The sequence below is a fragment of the Euphorbia lathyris genome, chromosome 4 (assembly GCF_963576675.1).
Source record: "Euphorbia lathyris chromosome 4, ddEupLath1.1, whole genome shotgun sequence".
NCBI lineage: Eukaryota > Viridiplantae > Streptophyta > Magnoliopsida > Malpighiales > Euphorbiaceae > Euphorbia > Euphorbia lathyris.
Genome location: NC_088913.1, coordinates 8029800 through 8049421, shown reverse-complemented (window position 1 = coordinate 8049421; position 19622 = coordinate 8029800). Strand labels below are relative to the sequence as shown.

At 30.6% G+C, this 19622-nt stretch overlaps 1 protein-coding gene across 1 annotated transcript; it reads left to right on the top strand.

Moving 5' to 3' along the window:
- Nucleotides 1–1135: 1135 nt before the first annotated feature.
- LOC136227564 (DNA-directed RNA polymerases II, IV and V subunit 3-like) lies at nt 1136–3697 on the top strand. Its single transcript, XM_066016264.1, has 3 exons — nt 1136–1628; nt 1754–1991; nt 3194–3697. The coding sequence occupies exons 1-3, from the start codon at nt 1183–1185 to the stop codon at nt 3464–3466; spliced, it is 957 nt and encodes a 318-aa protein (XP_065872336.1). The 5' UTR covers nt 1136–1182; the 3' UTR covers nt 3467–3697.
- Nucleotides 3698–19622: the final 15925 nt, after the last annotated feature.

Here is a 19622-nt window from a genome sequence, read left to right as displayed (position 1 = left end):
TTTAAAAAAAATATATCTTTAAGAAAAAAAATCTTTAGAAAAATTAATGACATTCACATCTCTCTCAAAGGAATACAGTAAAACATCTATAAATTAATACTCGATAAATTAATAAACTCTTTAAATAATAATTTCTTCTGGTCCCGACTTGAGTCAGTTCAAAAAATGATCAATTTTAATAAATTAATAAAATAATAATTTTCTGGAACAACCCTTTATAAATACATTGTATTATTACCTTTATAAATTAATAATTTCTCAAATACATATACGAAATATATATAGATATACATACTTAGGATAATTTAGTAAAAATATGAATCTATAGTATTTTGTTTTTTCTTGAAATTTAAATCTAGTTGAATTTCATCTCTAACCATTCTCAGTGCATTCAAAAGTTCCGGCGTATCCTTGTCAAATTGTAACAAAAAATTGTAAAGAGTTTATGATGATATAATTACTTCCTTTCTTGTGACTGGTTTCAAAGGTACCAAATCATCATCAGCTTCATCCTCAATTGAATTTTGCTTAACGATCGACACAATTTCTTCTAAACTTGAGCATTCATTGTTTTCACCTGGATAATCCAATATTTGATTGACATCCATTGGATTGCGGTAACCAAGCTGAACAATCATTCCCTCAAGTTCATGAATGTCTTCAGTGGTTGCTTCCTTTAAATTCGTTGTGACAGATTCATAAGAAGTCTATTTTTGGTATGATTTGAAACAATCATTCCATATAAATTTATATAGTAATTCATTAACTATGATACATTGAATATTTTTAACATAAATACAATGAACTTGCATTATATAATGCACATTTAATCTTATTTGTTCGTTGATTTTAGACAAAAACTTTATTTTAAAAAAAAATTAAAATCACTCTATAAATTAATAATTATTAATTTATTAATTAATTAATAACTCTCTAAAATTAATAAAATTTTGTGGTCCCAACATTATTAATTTACATAGGTTTATTGTATCTTTAGAAAATCTACTTCAACGACATCGTTTCTTCTCTCTTCTCTCTACTCATTCAGGCGGAGGTGTTCTCAGCGGCCAAACGACATCGTTTTCTTTTAAAACCCCTAAAATTTTGGGTTTAAAGCTTTTAGAACATAGCAGGTGCTCAGATTTCCAACCGTTAGAGCGAGAAAGAGAGGAAGGCAGAGAAATGGAAGGACCGTCGTATCAGCGCTTCCCTAGAGTTAAAATCCGTGAGCTCAAAGACGATTACTGCAAGTTCGAGCTCCGGGACACCGATGCCTCCTTGGCTAACGCACTCCGGCGAGTTATGATCGCCGAAGTCCCCACTATCGCCATCGACCTCGTTGAAATCGAGGTCAACACCTCCGTCCTCAACGACGAATTCATTGCTCACCGTCTCGGCCTCATTCCTCTCATTAGTGAACGCGCTATGAGCATGCGCTTCTCCCGTGACTGTGACTCCTGCGATGGTGACGGCCAGTGTGAGTATTGCTCCGTCGAGTTTCACCTTCGTGCTAAATGTATCACTGATCAAACCCTAGATGTCACTAGCAAGGATTTGATTAGCTCTGATCACACTGTTACTCCTGTTGATTTTAATGATTCTATGGGATATGATGCTACTGAGCAGAGGTAATTTTGGATTTGGAATTCGATTTCGATTTCTAGGGCTTTATTATTTTGTTTGTGATTTTATAATTTCTTTGGGGTGATTTTAGGATTTATTTATTTTTTGTTTGTTTGATTAACGATTTTAGGGGAATTACCATTGTGAAGCTTCGCCGTGGGCAAGAACTTAGATTGAGAGCTATTGCCAGAAAAGGGATTGGTAAAGATCATGCCAAATGGTCCCCTGCAGCAACTGTGACTTTTATGTACGAGCCAGACATTCACATCAATGAGGATATGATGGATACTTTGTCATTGGAGGATAAACAAAGCTGGGTTGATAGTAGTCCTACCAAAGTGTTTGCCATTGATGAGAATACTCAACAGGTTAGTTTGTTTGCCTGTTATAATTTACTGCTTACTGCCTTCAAATGTTATGTAGAGCTTCTGAATTTCTGTGTATTTTTGAATTGTAATGTGTGTGTGTGGATGTTTCTCCTTGAATTTGGCTTAAATTTTTCTTTGCAAAGATGTTTCTTTCATGTGAAAACCCTTAGGTCCTGTTTGGTAAGATGTAATGACCTTCGTAATGGAATGACCATTACATTGAAGGCTCATTACCATGTTTGGTTGCATGTTACAATTTCATTGTAATGAAATGAGAAAACATTGAGTTAAATTTTGTTGAAGAAATCTTGTAATCCCCATTACATGGAAAAATGACTTGAATTCTCATTACATTGTCATCTAACCTCTCATTTTTCAAATCTCACATCTCAATCTTACCTATCATTCTTGTCAAAAACGCAAAAAAAAAAGTAGAAAAACATGAATGATCTTGCTTCACTGAAATTTTAGGTTTTGATAAATTAATAATATCTGAGCATCAAATCAATTGACTAGCTTTTAACTATCTATGATGGGAACTTGGCAACACTTGATAACCTTTTTGAAGAGTTGATTTTTGAGAACTAGTTTATCCTAAAGTATTTGAAAGTAGCATTCTACAATTGCTCAAGCATGCCATGTGAGACGTAGTTGAAAGGCTGATATGTATTCTCAATTCTGACTTCGGAGTGTTTTATGGCAGTTCAAATTAATGTTTGACTTGAATCTAAAATCTAAGATCCCAAGCAGAGCCACAGATTAAATGTGCAATGATGAGGGAAACTTTTGGTATATTGAGAGAGTCAGAGCACCGAATTGTTAGATTTTCATTATTTTTCAGCAGTAGTTTTAATTCGTTTTCTTTTTCAATGAAGACATATATGCAACTTACAAGTTATATCACAAAGTCACTTAAATTCTGTTCTTTGATGAAAGCTTATTTTTGTTGTAGCCACTATGGATATGGTGCTCTTTTCGTTGTGCCTTTAATGCCTATGGTGCTTTTTGGTTAAATATGCTCTGCTTTGTTGTCATGAATGATTCTGAATTTGTAGCCTCTGGTCGGATGTCTAGTATATGCCATTTCATTAATACTTAAAGATGTGATGGCATTGCTTTCCTTTTTCTTTTCTTTTTTTCAAAGCTACCTTCGTTTGCTCTCGAATTCACGCACCTAACTCTTAGGAACAATACTTTTTTAGGTTGTAGTAATGGATCCCGAAGCATACACTTATGATGATGAAGTCCTCAAGAAAGCAGACGCAATGGGGAAGTCAGGGCTTGTGTCTATTCAAGCAAAGGAAGATAGTTTTATATTCACTGTTGAATCAACTGGTGCAGTTAAATCTTCTCAGTTGTTACTCAATGCCATAGAAATCCTGAAAACAAAGCTGGATACTGTTCGCCTGTCGGAAGATACAGTCGAAGCTGATGATCAATTTGGTGAGCTGGGTGCTCATATGCGAGGAGGATGATACCAATTAGCCGTCGTTTTAGTTATCCTCTAGGATAGTCATGGTGTTCCATCTGCTATTTTCGAACTCTTTCACATGCCGGATAGCTTGGTCTCTTTTCTGCCGAGTGAGATATTGCAGTTTCCCCTAATCTTAATGTTGATAGTTTGTAACTAATTTGCTTTTCTCAACTGGCGGTTTATCGGATGTTGTCGTCTTCACAGTAATCACTCACAAGGTCAATTTCTTTCACTCCTTTGCTGGATAGTTCTTAGTGTTAATACAAGTTGTTGGGTCATTATATGTGATGAAATGAAAGAATGGTCATGTGGTGATCTAACAGGGCTAAACTATCAATAGACGTCGGGATATTAGCTAGATGTTTTGCTGGATCGTGCTTGTGGTTCAGTGAATTAGGTAGCTCATACATTTGAAAAGCCATTTAATTTTAGGTCTGATAGTTTTGAGTATTTTTGGGGTAGTTTTTGAGTATTTTCTAGGTCTCGTTTGTTTGTTGAAAAATATTATGCAGGAAAATGTTTTCTTTCGGTATTTGTTTGCTTAGTAAAACAAACAATTAAGTATCAGTTTAATTTATGAAGAAATTGAGGAAAATGTTTTACTATGAAGAAATCGAGGAAAAGGTTTTACTAAAACATTTTCCTAATCTTTTGAAACACTAAAAAAAGGGCGGCCCGGTCGCATTACGCGTCCCCGCTGAGCGAGGGTCCGGGGAGGGGTCCCACCACAAGGGTGTATTGGGGGCAAGCCTTCCCTTGCCAATTTAATTGGCAAGAGGCCGCTCCTAAGACTCGAACCCGTGACCTCTGGTCACACGACAACAACGTTTTACCGTTGCGCCAAGGCTCGCCCTCTAATCTTTTGAAACACTATTAGAAAATATTTATTTCTTAACACAAATTTTTTTATTACTCAATATTTTTTAAAACATAATATTTTTCGACAAACAAGTGAGGCTTTAGTCTTTATTTGTTCATATGCTTGTTGCTTGGTTAGTATGATTGTGTTAGGGGGGTGTGTTTTAGGAGTGGTAAATGAGTTATCAAATTGTGTTATGTGATTTATATGTTTCGTATGGATATATATGATATAAATGATTTATATGTTTTATATGATATCAGGAATTTTCAAATGCACCTTAACGAGCAAGTGAATTTGCTCATTCACCGTTAGATATAGACTGGATAGGAATATATAGGATATAAAAACCACAAAAATAAAAATAAACGAGTCGTGATTAGTGATATTGTTGTCTGTAATCTATGGTTTCTTTGGTGTATTTAGACAATCTTGTTAAATTAAATCTTGGATTTGAATCATGGTAGGACCTCATTAGATATCTATATTTTCATAATTTGGTAACAGTTTTTTTTTATATGTAGGATGTGGTTACATATTTATAATTTGATGGTAGTGTTTTGGCTTAATATATCTGTTTTTTTTTTTTGTATTTGGATCAAAACTTCAATTATTTCTCTGGCTTTTTAAAAGTTCCAAATGATTTTGTATTTTTTTGTTGCATTTTGGACAAAAATATAAGTGTTGAATATTATAAGTGCTGAAAGTATTGAATGAACTTTTATAAAAATATTAGTTGATAATATTTAACTTAAAATGTTAAGTTAAATATTTTGACTTATCAAAATAAGTGATTTTTAACTTAATTAACTAATTTAAGTGGTAGAGAAACAACTGTTATCAAACGCACTTAAATTAAATAAGTGTTTAATATTTTAATTTAAGTAATTAAGTGCTTTATCAAACAAGTCCTTATTGTAAAAGAATATAAGGTCTTTTGAAATGTTTGAGAGCAGATTTAAAATGTTTAAGGGATAGTTGAAATTTTGAGCCAAATATTAAGCCTGGTTTTTTTATGGATTATGGATAAAATGATGAATTTAGTTAGATTAAATTTAATTAATTTCATTCCACATTGATTCTATAATAATATATGGGGTAAACTTAAGTTTTCAAAAATTTAAAGCTTAAAATTAAGCTCATAAATACATGATACACTTAAGAGGATAGATCAAATTTAATTAATCTTACTCCATATTGATATTATAATAATATACGGGTAAATTTAAGTTTCAAAAGTTTCAAAAATTAAAATTAACTTGAAAAATACTTGATACACTGTACTAAATTTTTAAAACACAAAAAATAGAATAAATAATACATTTAAGATGATAGATTAAATTTAATTAATTTTATTTCATATTAATACTACAATAATATATGGTAAATTTAAATTTTCAAAAGTTTAAAGGTTAAAAAATAAACGTGAGAAATATTGTACTAAATTTTCAAAACACACAAAATACAATAAAGAATGAAATTTGATAGGGAATTTTTCTATGGTCATCAAGTTATCCTCATATCTAATACCAAATCCTCTCTTGGTATAACTTTAGTACGAGTCGCTCCCTCTTTTGTTTCATTCTCATATCTCCCAAACAAACATGAAATAAGTTATCTTTTTTTTTTTATCTCTATCCTCCACATATCTCTTCTAACAAACACCCCTTAATAAAATGGGAACTGAGTTTGATATTAATTGGAGGCTCAATATATATATGATTATTGGTTGAAATTTTTGGGTCCGTTTGTTTCAGATGTTAATGTTTATTTTTGCTGTTGCTGATAGGTAGTAGATATTAGTTGTTTTTTCTGCAAAAAGCAGTTGTTTCGGAATTTTACCAAACACATCATATCTCTTGTTTCGTATTGAAAAGCAAAAAAAAATCCCGAAAAATGAAAAAAAAAAAACGGGCACTCAGTGTGTTAAAGTAATTGTTTATAGGCTTAATTAAGAGAATCGAAATAGAGCATATGTTCCTTCGCCTTTATTTTATAAATATGTAGCTCTAAAGTTCGTAATTTAGATTTATCATATGATTACTATTCTAATTAGGAAAACTTTAAATTTATCATAGGATTACTACTGAATTCTAATTCTAATTAGGATTATTAATTATTGATATGACATCATGATTTTCAAAAGTAATTTGTTTGACACGGTTTGTTTAACATGATTTTTATTTTTATTATATTTTTTTATTATATATTACATTCGCTTGTTTCTCATTTTTGTAGTTTTTTTATTCCAAATATAGATATAAATAATAACAATAATAATTAAATCAAACAGACTTATAATCATTTAAAATATATAGATGGCAAACGATTATGTTTCTACCTCCCCATTCTAGAGAAAATAACACAGAAATTCATCTTTTAAAAACTATTTACAACTATTTTTTTTATAGAAATTGGGACAAGACAGAACTTGGGCAGGATGAGTACCCATGGCTCAAGAACTATCAAACCCACAATATATTAATAAAAGAATTTACAACTATATCAAACTAATAAAATCAGTACTTTTAATATATTTTAAGGATTAAAATTTATAAATTAGAAGTCTAGAATATATTTTCTAGGGTTTATGATTTATGAATTGAAGTCTAAAATTTTTAAACTATGGTGTAAAATCATAATATATATAAAATAATGATATATTAAGAATTAAATTTAATAATATGACTTAATTGTAATTTTATACTTAATTATGATATTCATGTATGTATTTGACCCAATTCTAATGTTCAAGAAAGGCCAAAACCCAACCCACTCGTGAACGCCACTAATGATTGAGGAATCACGGGTTCAACAATTTGTGAAATGAAAACTCTGACCCAATTTCCCCCCTTCATGGGTGCAAAAAAAGGGCCCAACCAAACCCACTATGTCTCATAATAGGCAGCCAATGGTTGGAAAAATGGCTAGGAGCCCCGGGCCTTGGATTGAGTCGTGTAGAGCAATGATGAATCTAGAATTCACTGACAGGTGGTATTTATGGTTGTTTTTCGTGATTTTTGGATACTAAATTGTTTTTTCTTTAACGTAAAGAAATTAAGAACTCGTTTATTTTACCTACTGTTTGTTGTTGCCGTTTGCTGTTTGCTGTTACGGTTTGTTGTTTGCTGTTGCTGCTTGCTGTTGCTAGTTCCTATTTGTTGTTACAGTTTCCTGTTTGCTGTTAGAAAAGCTGTTTTTCAAAAAAAACAGAGATTCTCTACTTTTGCAAAAGGTTGCTTTTCAGGCGTAAAAAGCAAACAGGAGGTCACTAACCAAACACCTAATACTGCTTTTCAAGTGTAAAAGGTAGACAGGAATGTCACTAACCAAACACCTAAAACTCTCCATTTCGAACTGAAAAGGCAAACAGGAGCACGAAAAGGAGTACTCAAAGACCCCCTAAAGCTTTCTATGAAATTTTCAGTGTTTTCCGATGAATAGTAGATGCTCAAGCTCTCCTAGCTCCTTCTTGGATCTGTCCCTATGTACATGTGTTAAAATAGATAATCGTATCGTAATCGTGTTATGTGTATCTATATGTTATACATGATTATATATGATCTATGACGTACCGACTCAGATGCGGGAAACCGAATTTTTAAAAAGTATTAGACACGGGTATGGCGGAATATGGAAATTTTCTATATAATTTAAAAGTGATAAAAGTACACAAATTATAGTCTAATTATTTCCCAACATATAGAAGGAAAATATGTCATTTTCGAGTCCAATTATTTCACTGCATTATCATATTTGTTTAAACGATACTATTTTGAAGACTAATTTTAGTAATATCTTTAAATATAAATTTATCATTTTTAAGCAGATAAAAGTAAATTTTGCTTGGCTCCTTATTTTTATGTGGACCGTTTTTTCTGATGTGTATAATGTGTGCAGGATCGCTCTTATGACCCTAAAAAGGGTAGGAAGACAAACGACTGCTGAAGTAAACATTGTTAAATGAAATTTAACATCCATAATATATTAAACCTTTAAGTGTAACTAATGATAACAAATTAATTTAATTAGAACAAGAGTTATAGAGGAACTCTAGTATACCTTTCAAAGCAATCCTCAGTGGAGACTTCTGAACTCTGCCTGACACCCTCTCATCATCATCATGGGTTATGGTTGTGTTCCAGCATCTCTACACACCTCTTGGATTCATCTGAAGGCTAACTATTGTTGCTTTATAACTCTGGATCTTTTTAAACTAATATGCTATACGGAAGTTAAACTTAAGTAGTTAACAACTATGGATGCTAAAAGGGGAAGTTTAGAAAGCCATGGATATAGAGAGAAAGAAAGCTTTTATTGCTCAAAGCAAGTTATGTCTCATACATCATATGTCTTCTCCTTATATAGGTAGAAGATCAAAGGTGAAATTACCAAAAAGGAGATTACATCATCACAAAAGTTAAAAGTACAAACTTTTAGGTTACACGTGTCGAATGCTTCTTATTTTGCTCTTCCACCTCAAGCTTTACATCTTGCCACTAATCTCTAATGTTTCCACCTCATGCTTCTTCTTTGGACACATGTCTCTTCATATCTTCATGTCTTGCCACGTGTTGATCTTATTGCCACCTTTTCTTTAGGTATTGACACCTCGTTCTTATATTTCTTATTTTTCTTATCCATTTTTATCTCATTTTCTAAATAAATGGATCCTCCTCTTTTCTTGGATGGGCTTCTTCTTTGGGCCTTATGGAGTCAATATTCATGGGCTCAGGTCTTATGGGCTCAATTCTAATTAAACATGATTTTCTTGGGCCATATATAGATTCATAATGGGCTAATGTATCTGAACTATGTTTATATTTCTTATCCATCAATTTCGTATGCATTTCTATCAAAATTTGTTGACTCGTTTCATCACCCATTTCCATTAAATAGTTGATAGTTATCATTTCTTCAACTTCTCCATGATTCGATCTGGCTATTATAGCCACCTTTTTATTTCTAATATAGTCTTCGAGTCTACATTTGATCGTATGGATTCCATGTGCTCGTTTTTCTCCTAACCAAGATTTAAAATTTTCTAATTTGCATGGAATGTCCCATTGATGGTCGGAATTATCTACATCAATCTTAGTGTTTCTACCAGTCTTAAAAATCTGAGCAATTATTATCGGTTTCCCTTCTAAGTCCATAGCAGCATCAAAAATTTGAACACAAAATATTCCTCTTCCAAATCTTAATCCAAGTTCGTCAATGGATCTGGGTATGATAGATGGGAGTTTTGAAACACTATTAAGGCTCTCATCAGTCATGACTTTGTCTAGAAATCCATATCGAAATAGTTTCTGAACAACATCTGGACTGCAGTCTTCTGAGCATATATACCTTGGGTATTTGGTCATCTTAATGGTTCTATATACGGTTTGACTCTTCTTATATGTAAAAAATTTCATGATATTCTTATATGCTTCTGTCATTTCTGGAGGGAATTGTATAACCTGGGAGGTTGTGATTTCTGATGAGTTCTGATTAATCAGCTTAGAATGGTTCAAGGTGGTGGCTCCTGAGAGTCCACTAGATGAAGTTGGCAGCTCAATTGGCTTCTTATGAAGATCTCCTAACAACTCATAAGATGATCTAGGAGTCATGGTTCGTATATTCTGATTGTTCTGAGACTGGAGTTTCTTGAGTTCTTCCTCAAGGTTGTCCAGAAAGTTCTCATGATTTCTGATCATTGCCAGCATCTGGCGGTTCTGATTTCTGATTTCTGATATTCGCTGGATCATTATCTCCATTCCTGCTCAAAAAATCAGCTAAGATATTTCGTTTTCCAGAGATAGGTTTAACAACAAAATTATAGCAATTGAAAAAACTTTGCCAATGCCTTCTTTTGTTCAATTCTGGTAGGGGATCTATTTTATTTCTGATAAATGCTCCTACTTGTGTATTATCTGTTCTTATGATAAATTCTATGGGTAACAAATGATACCTAAATCCTTTAATTCCATTTTTAACAGCTAGTAATTCTTTTTCATTGATATGATAATTTTTCTCTGAGGGTTTCCAAGTTCCTGATCTATAGCCACATATTAAAGGAGTTTCTTTGTCTATATCTTCTTTTCTATATGCGATGAGTACTGCTCCCCACCCGATATCACTAGCATCTGTATATAATTCTAATTGATCATTATCTTTAGGTAGTCTTAATTTTGGGAGAACTTTTACTGCTTCTTTTATTTTTCTTATAGTATCAGTGTGAGTTGTCGTCCATTCAAATACTTTATGTTTCTTAATTAGCTCTTGCAAGGGTTGTCGTAATTTTGGTAAGTCTTTTATATAATCTGATGCATAATTTATTATTCCTAGAAATTGTTGGACTTCTTTCTTAGTATCTAATTTTTCTTTAAAATTTTCGATTCTAGTTACGATATGATCTTGTAGTTGTAATCCTTCACTATCTATTATATATCCTAAATATTCTATTTTATTTTTAAAGATTTCTGATTTCTTTTCAGATAAAAGGATTCCATGTTGTCGTACTGTTTTTATAAATGCATCTAGGTGCTGTAAATGGTCTGCTATATTATTGCTATAGATTAATATATCATCGACATAAACTACACAGAAGTCATTTAATTTTCTAAATATCGTATCCATTCGTCGTTGAAATATCTGGGGTGCATTTTTCAAACCAAAAGGTAACACAATCCATTCATAATGTCCTTGTGGTGCACTAAATGCTGTTAAAGGTCTTGATTCTTTAGTAAGCTTAATTTGCCAAAAGCCACTTTTACAATCAAATTTACTAAACCACTTTTTTCCTGATAATCTATTAATTAAATTTCTCTTATAAGGTAAAAAATATCCATCAAAAATCGTTTTCTTATTTAGTTCTCGATAATCTATTACCATTCTTGCTTTGCCTCTCTTTTGTTCGCTATGTTTTCTTACTAAGAATGTCGGGCTACTATGAGGGCTTTTACTTTCTTGAATTAATTTTAAGTCTAATAATTCTTTTATTTGTATTTCAAATTCCTTTTGATCATCAGGACTATATCTTATTGGTCTAGTGCGAACAACATCATTAGGGTTTATGAGTTCTATCTTAGCATATATCTTTTCTTTTTCCCACAACGTTATAGGGTTTTCTCCAAAGTTGATCTTTAAATGGTCTAAATATTTTTGTTTTAAAAGTTCTAAATTAGTATCTCTGTTTGTTTTGATATTATGTATTGTGAGTGGATATAAAGGTAGGACGCGCTTAAGGATAATCCATTTATTACAAGGAGTTAAAAGACTTATGGTTTCAGGTTTGATTAGCTGGACTTTAAAGAAATCAAGAAAATTATTTCCTAATAATATATGTTGTTTCATATTATTTTCTTGATAAATTATGGGTAATCGAAAGATTGTCTTGTTAAGTATTAATCTCATATTTTCGGCTATAATATCTAATTCTTTCATTTGTTCATTAAATCCTGTAACTCTGACCTTATGTCCTTTAGATCTTTTCCATTTATGGGGAACTAGTACATCTTGCTTCGCTAAATATATATCAGCTCCACTATCTATAAATATGCGGCGTTTTATAATCTTATTAGGTTTATATTCTACCGGTGCTTCTACATATATGGCTACCATTAGTTATTAGTTTCACTATCTTCATATTCTATTGGTTCTAATTCTTCTGAGTTCTCACCTTCTGTTTCAGTAATATAAAATTCATCTTATTTATGCCATTTATCATCGCTGGCTCTTATTTGTTCTAGACTCATTATAAATTCTGTTGTTCCTATATATTTGACACCTTTTTGTTTTAATTTAGGGCATTTATTAGCATAATGTCCTTTCTCATTACAATTCCAACATTTACATTCTGTAAGTTTAGTATTTTTATCCCTTAGTGGTCTTTCTCGTCTTTTCCTAAATTTTCGTTTATATCTAAATCTGTTCCGATTTTCGGGATTATTTTTATATCGTCTAAATCGTTTTCGTCGAAATCGTCCATTATCATACTTGTTAGTATAAGACTTCTTATATGTCGGATTATGTCTATAAGTGCGATTAGGAGTATATCGTCTATATTTTCTCCTAATTTTATCATCACAACCAAAAACTAACCGTTTTTCCGTGAATCCACATATTTCTCGTAACCCGAGTTTCTTATCCTTTTTAACCTTTTGTTGAACTCTATATTCTTCACATTTTCGCATAAGATAAGCTCGTAGTACTCTAATTCTTTCTCCTAATGTATTTTCTTTTGGTTCTAATTGAGTATATTCTTTTGAAACTTCTACGTTGTATGAGTTTGGTAAGTGGTCATAATATAGTTGTTGGTATATCAATCCTTCTTGTGGTAAAAACCTAGCTTCATAAAAGAACTTAGTAAAACTGATAGTATATTCTGGTAATTTACTAATTTTACAACATTTCATGTTATTCAAATTCATTATTATTTCAGCTTTTCTTTCAGCAAATACTGTTTCTCTAGCCACTAACCATCTTTCTCCTAAAAATTCTCTTTTTAATACCATATCGAATAATAATAACATTGATTTCCAATCATGAGCACAAGCTTCTATTTGTGGTCTTAACTGATGAGTTATAGATTCCATCCAAAATCCTACTTTTCCTATCATTGTTTTAGAGATTAGGTCATACATATAATCTAAATTTTCAGTGTGGGATGAATTCATTAAGGCTATGTACATTCCTAAATTCCAATCATTTATTCGTCTACTTATTTCTTGTTCATCATAGACATTATCTAAGTCTAAAAAATATCCATTTGGATTTAATCCTTGAGACATAGATCCTATAAATTCTTTAAAGTCTCCTTGTTGGCCTATAGGTATATGTTGTGGAATCGTAGGTACTCTTTTAGTTACTACGTCTAAATTGGGGTCTATCATTTCTTCTTCTGGATAATTATCGGCATCTTCGTTTACTATATTTTCTGATCCTATATCTGATTCTTCATACCTAGTGTATTTGTTGTTGTATTCGTTGTTTTCTATATCACTTTCTGGTTCTTCTTCTATTATTGCATTAATGTTCTTCATTTGTTCTAATGCTTTCATTATTTGATGATTTTCTTCTATTAATTTTGTTTCATCTTTATTTTCTTCTTCTATATACCCAATGATTTTTAGTTTATTTTCACTTTGAATATCTGAACTATCTGAACTATCACTACTACTGTTACTGATGTGAATAGTTTTCCCTTTTACTTCTTTAACCATTGTTCTTAAGACTCTTACTTCTTCCTTTAATTCTTTTAATTCATCTGTAATGTGGATTAGCTCTGTTTTTGTTTGTTTTAATTCTAGCTTTGTTTCTTTTAATTCTTTTTTAGTATTTTTAAATTTGTGTTTATATTTTTTATATTTTTCGACCCATTCCGTACTCGAATTTATGACTAATTTTATGTTTTCTTTTTGTAGGTCTTGGATTTCTTTATGTTGTTTTTCGATTTTTAGTTGAAGGTATTCGGCTTCGGTGCTTACGTCTACATTGGATGGTTTAGCATCATTGTCTTTGAGTTTGCTGTTTTTTAGTGGTTCATATTTGTATTTTTTCTTTTCAATAATTTCTTGGGCGTGATTTTTAAGAAATGTTATTACACTATGTTCTTGTTCGGCCATTAGATTAGAATTGTCCTTTTTTGTGGTACTATTTAGAAATTGTCCTTATCAAATAAAATATTTAGAAATTGAACTAAAAAAGGACAATTCTAATCTAATGGCCGAACAAGAACATAGTGTAATAACATTTCTTAAAAATCACGCCCAAGAAATTATTGAAAAGGAAAAATACAAATATGAACCACTAAAAAACAGCAAACTCAAAGACAATGATGCTAAACCATCCAATGTAGACGTAAGCACCGAAGCCGAATACCTTCAACTAAAAATCGAAAAACAACATAAAGAAATCAAAGACCTACAAAAAGAAAACATAAAATTAGTCATAAATTCGAGTACAGAATGGGTCGAAAAATATAAAAAATAGTTATCATTAGTTACACTTAAAGGTTTAATATATTATGGATGTTAAATTTCATTTAACAATGTTTACTTCAGCAGTCGTTTGTCTTCCTACCCTTTTTAGGGTCATAAGAGCGATCCTGCACACATTATACACATCAGAAAAAACGGTCCACATAAAATGGTATCAGAGCTTTCAAAGGATCTCACAAATAGTTAGAACTTTTTGAAATCACTATGTCATCTTCATATACCAGTATGTTTGCATCACAGCTTAATATTCATAGGAAAGCAGTTGATAAAATTACAAGCGGCATAATTGAATTAGATTTAAGCAATAGTTTAGAAATTTCTATTCTATTAGGCAAATTAATTATATTATTAGAATATTACCAACATCTCCTTAATATAGGAACTAGTGATCTAAATAGGCATATAATGTTAATAAGAAAAGTAGAAATGATTAAATGCCTAATTAATTTCACAATCGTGATTTTTCAGAATTATACACACTAGATAATGGATATACCAGTTGAAAGTCTTAGGATTATTGCTGAAAAACCATTAATTTATAATCAGGATATCAATCAACATATTATAAGTTGTAGAAGAGCATTACAAATTATGGAATTAAAAGATAGACAATTAGAAGTAGCACAAGGTGCTTTAGATGCTAAGCGTATTGAAAAGATAAAATTACAAAAAAGAGTTTTTGACTTAGAAGATGAAGTAAAACGATTAGAAGAAAAACATAGAGAGCAAGAAGAGACAATAGAAATTCAAAAACAAATAATTACTGAAAGTTACAGACATATTCAAGCTTTAATCAATGGAAGAGAATAAAGAAATAACAGAACAAACCCATACAGAAAATACTAATATCTACTATCAAATGGATACTTATGAAGGTGGTATAACTCAAACTTTAAGTTTTAAACCAGATATTTATCAGAAAATACAAGATGAAACTGAAGAGCTATCTGTAAATAAGATATTTAAAACAAAATGGTTTGAGAGAAATAAAAATATACGATATATTGTTCAGAAGCATGAGAATATTATAGATACAACTACTATAAATGGTAGAGCAAGGATAAATTTAATAACAAATGACGTAATAAAAAGAGAATTATCCAAATTATCACATAAAGAAGCAAAGAAATATAGGAATATTTACTTTGGAGGAATAGAATTCACTATAAAAGCATATTTTCAGAAAAATATCGATACTCCTATTCAAATATATGTATTAGATGATAGAATATTAGATAATATCCAAGATGCCTTAATAGCAGTAGTAAGAGGAAACTTAATTTATCAGAAACTTAAATTCACAATTCAACCAGATTTTAGTATCTCATTAGAAGATAAACATAAAGATCTAGCTTTAACACTCTATTATAAATTAGAAGGAATAAGAATGCCCCCAGGAAGTAAAGTAATTAGTATAGAAACAAAAATGATATATGCCCTTACAGGTAATCATCATATCAGAAAACAAAATGATAGGGATATATTAGTACCAAAATTATATCAGGAAATATTAGAACCACTAGAACATAAGGAAAATTCCATCATAACAATACCAGACGAAATATGTATAGATTTTAATTCTAGAAAACTACAACCAATCCAGAAATTATTACCTAGGATAGAAGGAGGAAGGTTAAGTTTTAAGAAAGACATAATAAGACAACCGAGAACATTAGATTTATTACATACATATTATGAAGATAAGTTACGAATAAAAGTAATATTATTTAATGAGCTACGAGCAACTGACTGTATAGCTGAAATTAATACAGGAACCAAAAGTTTAGTACATATTAGCCAAATAAATGAGAATAAATGTGAACTAATCGAACCACAAACTTATAACTGTCCAAATAGTACAAGAGAAATAATCATAACTAAAAGCATAAGAATTCGATTTAAAATTCAAGATCTAGAATATGAGATAATTGTAGGAGTAACAGAATATGATAGTACGTATGCACTATTATTAGGATACGACTTTTTAAATAAAATAAAATATAAGATAAATAATGAAGGAATTACGATAGAGGACCAAAACAAAATACGGTATATAAATAAAATATGAACATACGACAACAACTTGATAAAAAAGAGAAAAAATTACAAATAATAAAAACTATTATGGCAGAGACAATCATAGAATCTCAAATAAAATATTTAGAAATTGAATCTAAACAACAGAGACTAGAATGTGAAATCAAACAATTAAACTCTTTATTAGAACCACCTAAGAAAGAATGGATCAAACTTGAAGACGGATGGATAAAAAGAATCTACAAAGATGAGTGATCCTAACCAAAAATTGGACCAAATATGGATAGAGATTTTAGCAAAAGAACAATTAAAAAATACTCTTAGTTTAATACAAGAAAACCATATTCAAATCCAAGAAATGATAACACATGAATTAACAAAACTGTGGAATACATCGGAAATACCAACGTTTAAGATAATTTTGGAAAAATTAAACATGTTAGTAGCTAATATAGACAAAAGAAAAAGACCCATAGAAGAAAGCTGTAGCATTACCTCAGGAGAAAATCTAAACATTACTATAACACAAACTAAAACTCCAGAAATAGTACCACAAAAAAGGACAATTCTAATCTAATGGCCGAACAAGAACATAGTGTAATAACATTTCTTAAAAATCACGCCCAAGAAATTATTGAAAAGAAAAAATACAAATATGAACCACTAAAAAACAGCAAACTCAAAGACAATGATGCTAAACCATCCAATGTAGACGTAAGCACCGAAGCCGAATACCTTCAACTAAAAATCGAAAAACAACATAAAGAAATCCAAGACCTACAAAAAGAAAACATAAAATTAGTCATAAATTCGAGTACGGAATGGGTCGAAAAATATAAAAAATATAAACACAAATTTAAAAATACTAAAAAAGAATTAAAAGAAACAAAGCTAGAATTAAAACAAACAAAAACAGAGCTAATCCACATTACAGATGAATTAAAAGAATTAAAGGAAGAAGTAAGAGTCTTAAGAACAATGGTTAAAGAAGTAAAAGGGAAAACTATTCACATCAGTAACAGTAGTAGTGATAGTTCAGATAGTTCAGATATTCAAAGTGAAAATAAACTAAAAATCATTGGGTATATAGAAGAAGAAAATAAAGATGAAACAAAATTAATAGAAGAAAATCATCAAATAATGAAAGCATTAGAACAAATGAAGAACATTAATGCAATAATAGAAGAAGAACCAGAAAGTGATATAGAAAACAACGAATACAACAACAAATACACTAGGTATGAAGAATCAGATATAGGATCAGAAAATATAGTAAACGAAGATGCCGATAATTATCCAGAAGAAGAAATGATAGACCCCAATTTAGACGTAGTAACTAAAAGAGTACCTACGATTCCACAACATATACCTATAGGCCAACAAGGAGACTTTAAAGAATTTATAGGATCTATGTCTCAAGGATTAAATCCAAATGGATATTTTTTAGACTTAGATAATGTCTATGATGAACAAGAAATAAGTAGACGAATAAATGATTGGAATTTAGGAATGTACATAGCCTTAATGAATTCATCCCACACTGAAAATTTAGATTATATGTATGACCTAATCTCTAAAACAATGATAGGAAAAGTAGGATTTTGGATGGAATCTATAACTCATCAGTTAAGACCACAAATAGAAGCTTGTGCTCATGATTGGAAATCAATGTTATTATTATTCGATATGGTATTAAAAAGAGAATTTTTAGGAGAAAGATGGTTAGTGGCTAGAGAAACAGTATTTGCTGAAAGAAAAGCTGAAATAATAATGAATTTGAATAACATGAAATGTTGTAAAATTAGTAAATTACCAGAATATACTATCAGTTTTACTAAGTTCTTTTATGAAGCTAGGTTTTTACCACAAGAAGGATTGATATACCAACAACTATATTATGACCACTTACCAAACTCATACAACGTAGAAGTTTCAAAAGAATATACTCAATTAGAACCAAAAGAAAATACATTAGGAGAAAGAATTAGAGTACTACGAGCTTATCTTATGCGAAAATGTGAAGAATATAGAGTTCAACAAAAGGTTAAAAAGGATAAGAAACTCGGGTTACGAGAAATATGTGGATTCACGGAAAAACGGTTAGTTTTTGGTTGTGATGATAAAATTAGGAGAAAATATAGACGATATACTCCTAATCGCACTTATAGACATAATCCGACATATAAGAAGTCTTATACTAACAAGTATGATAATGGACGATTTCGACGAAAACGATTTAGACGATATAAAAATAATCCCGAAAATCGGAACAGATTTAGATATAAACGAAAATTTAGGAAAAGACGAGAAAGACCACTAAGGGATAAAAATACTAAACTTACAGAATGTAAATGTTGGAATTGTAATGAGAAAGGACATTATGCTAATAAATGCCCTAAATTAAAACAAAAAGGTGTCAAATATATAGGAACAACAGAATTTATAATGAGTCTAGAACAAATAAGAGCCAGCGATGATAAATGGCATAAATAAGATGAATTTTATATTACTGAAACAGAAGGTGAGAACTCAGAAGAATTAGAACCAATAGAATATGAAGATAGTGAAACTAATAACTAATGGTAGCCATATATGTAGAAGCACCGGTAGAATATAAACCTAATAAGATTATAAAACGCCGCATATTTATAGATAGTGGAGCTGATATATGTTTAGCGAAGCAAGATGTACTAGTTCCCCATAAATGGAAAAGATCTAAAGGACATAAGGTCAGAGTTACAGGATTTAATGAACAAATGAAAGAATTAGATATTATAGCCGAAAATATGAGATTAATACTTAACAAGACAATCTTTCGATTACCCATAATTTATCAAGAAAATAATATGAAACAACATATATTATTAGGAAATAATTTTCTTGATTTCTTTAAAGTCCAGCTAATCAAACCTGAAACCATAAGTCTTTTAACTCCTTGTAATAAATGGATTATCCTTAAGCGCGTCCTACCTTTATATCCACTCACAATACATAATATCAAAACAAACAGAGATACTAATTTAGAACTTTTAAAACAAAAATATTTAGACCATTTAAAGATCAACTTTGGAGAAAACCCTATAACGTTGTGGGAAAAAGAAAAGATATATGCTAAGATAGAACTCATAAACCCTAATGATGTTGTTCGCACTAGACCAATAAGATATAGTCCTGATGATCAAAAGGAATTTGAAATACAAATAAAAGAATTATTAGACTTAAAATTAATTCAAGAAAGTAAAAGCCCTCATAGTAGCCCGGCATTCTTAGTAAGAAAA

What these genes read in the sequence shown, in the direction of transcription:
- LOC136227564 (XM_066016264.1), top strand. Translation starts at nt 1,183, where the DNA reads ATGGAAGGACCGTCGTATCAGCGCTTCCCTAGAGTTAAAATCCGTGAG. An exon ending in TATGATGCTACTGAGCAGAG is followed by an intron (nt 1,629 to 1,753) that starts GTAATTTTGGAT and finishes TAACGATTTTAG; the next exon opens with GGGAATTACCATTGTGAAGC. An exon ending in TTGATGAGAATACTCAACAG is followed by an intron (nt 1,992 to 3,193) that starts GTTAGTTTGTTT and finishes ATACTTTTTTAG; the next exon opens with GTTGTAGTAATGGATCCCGA.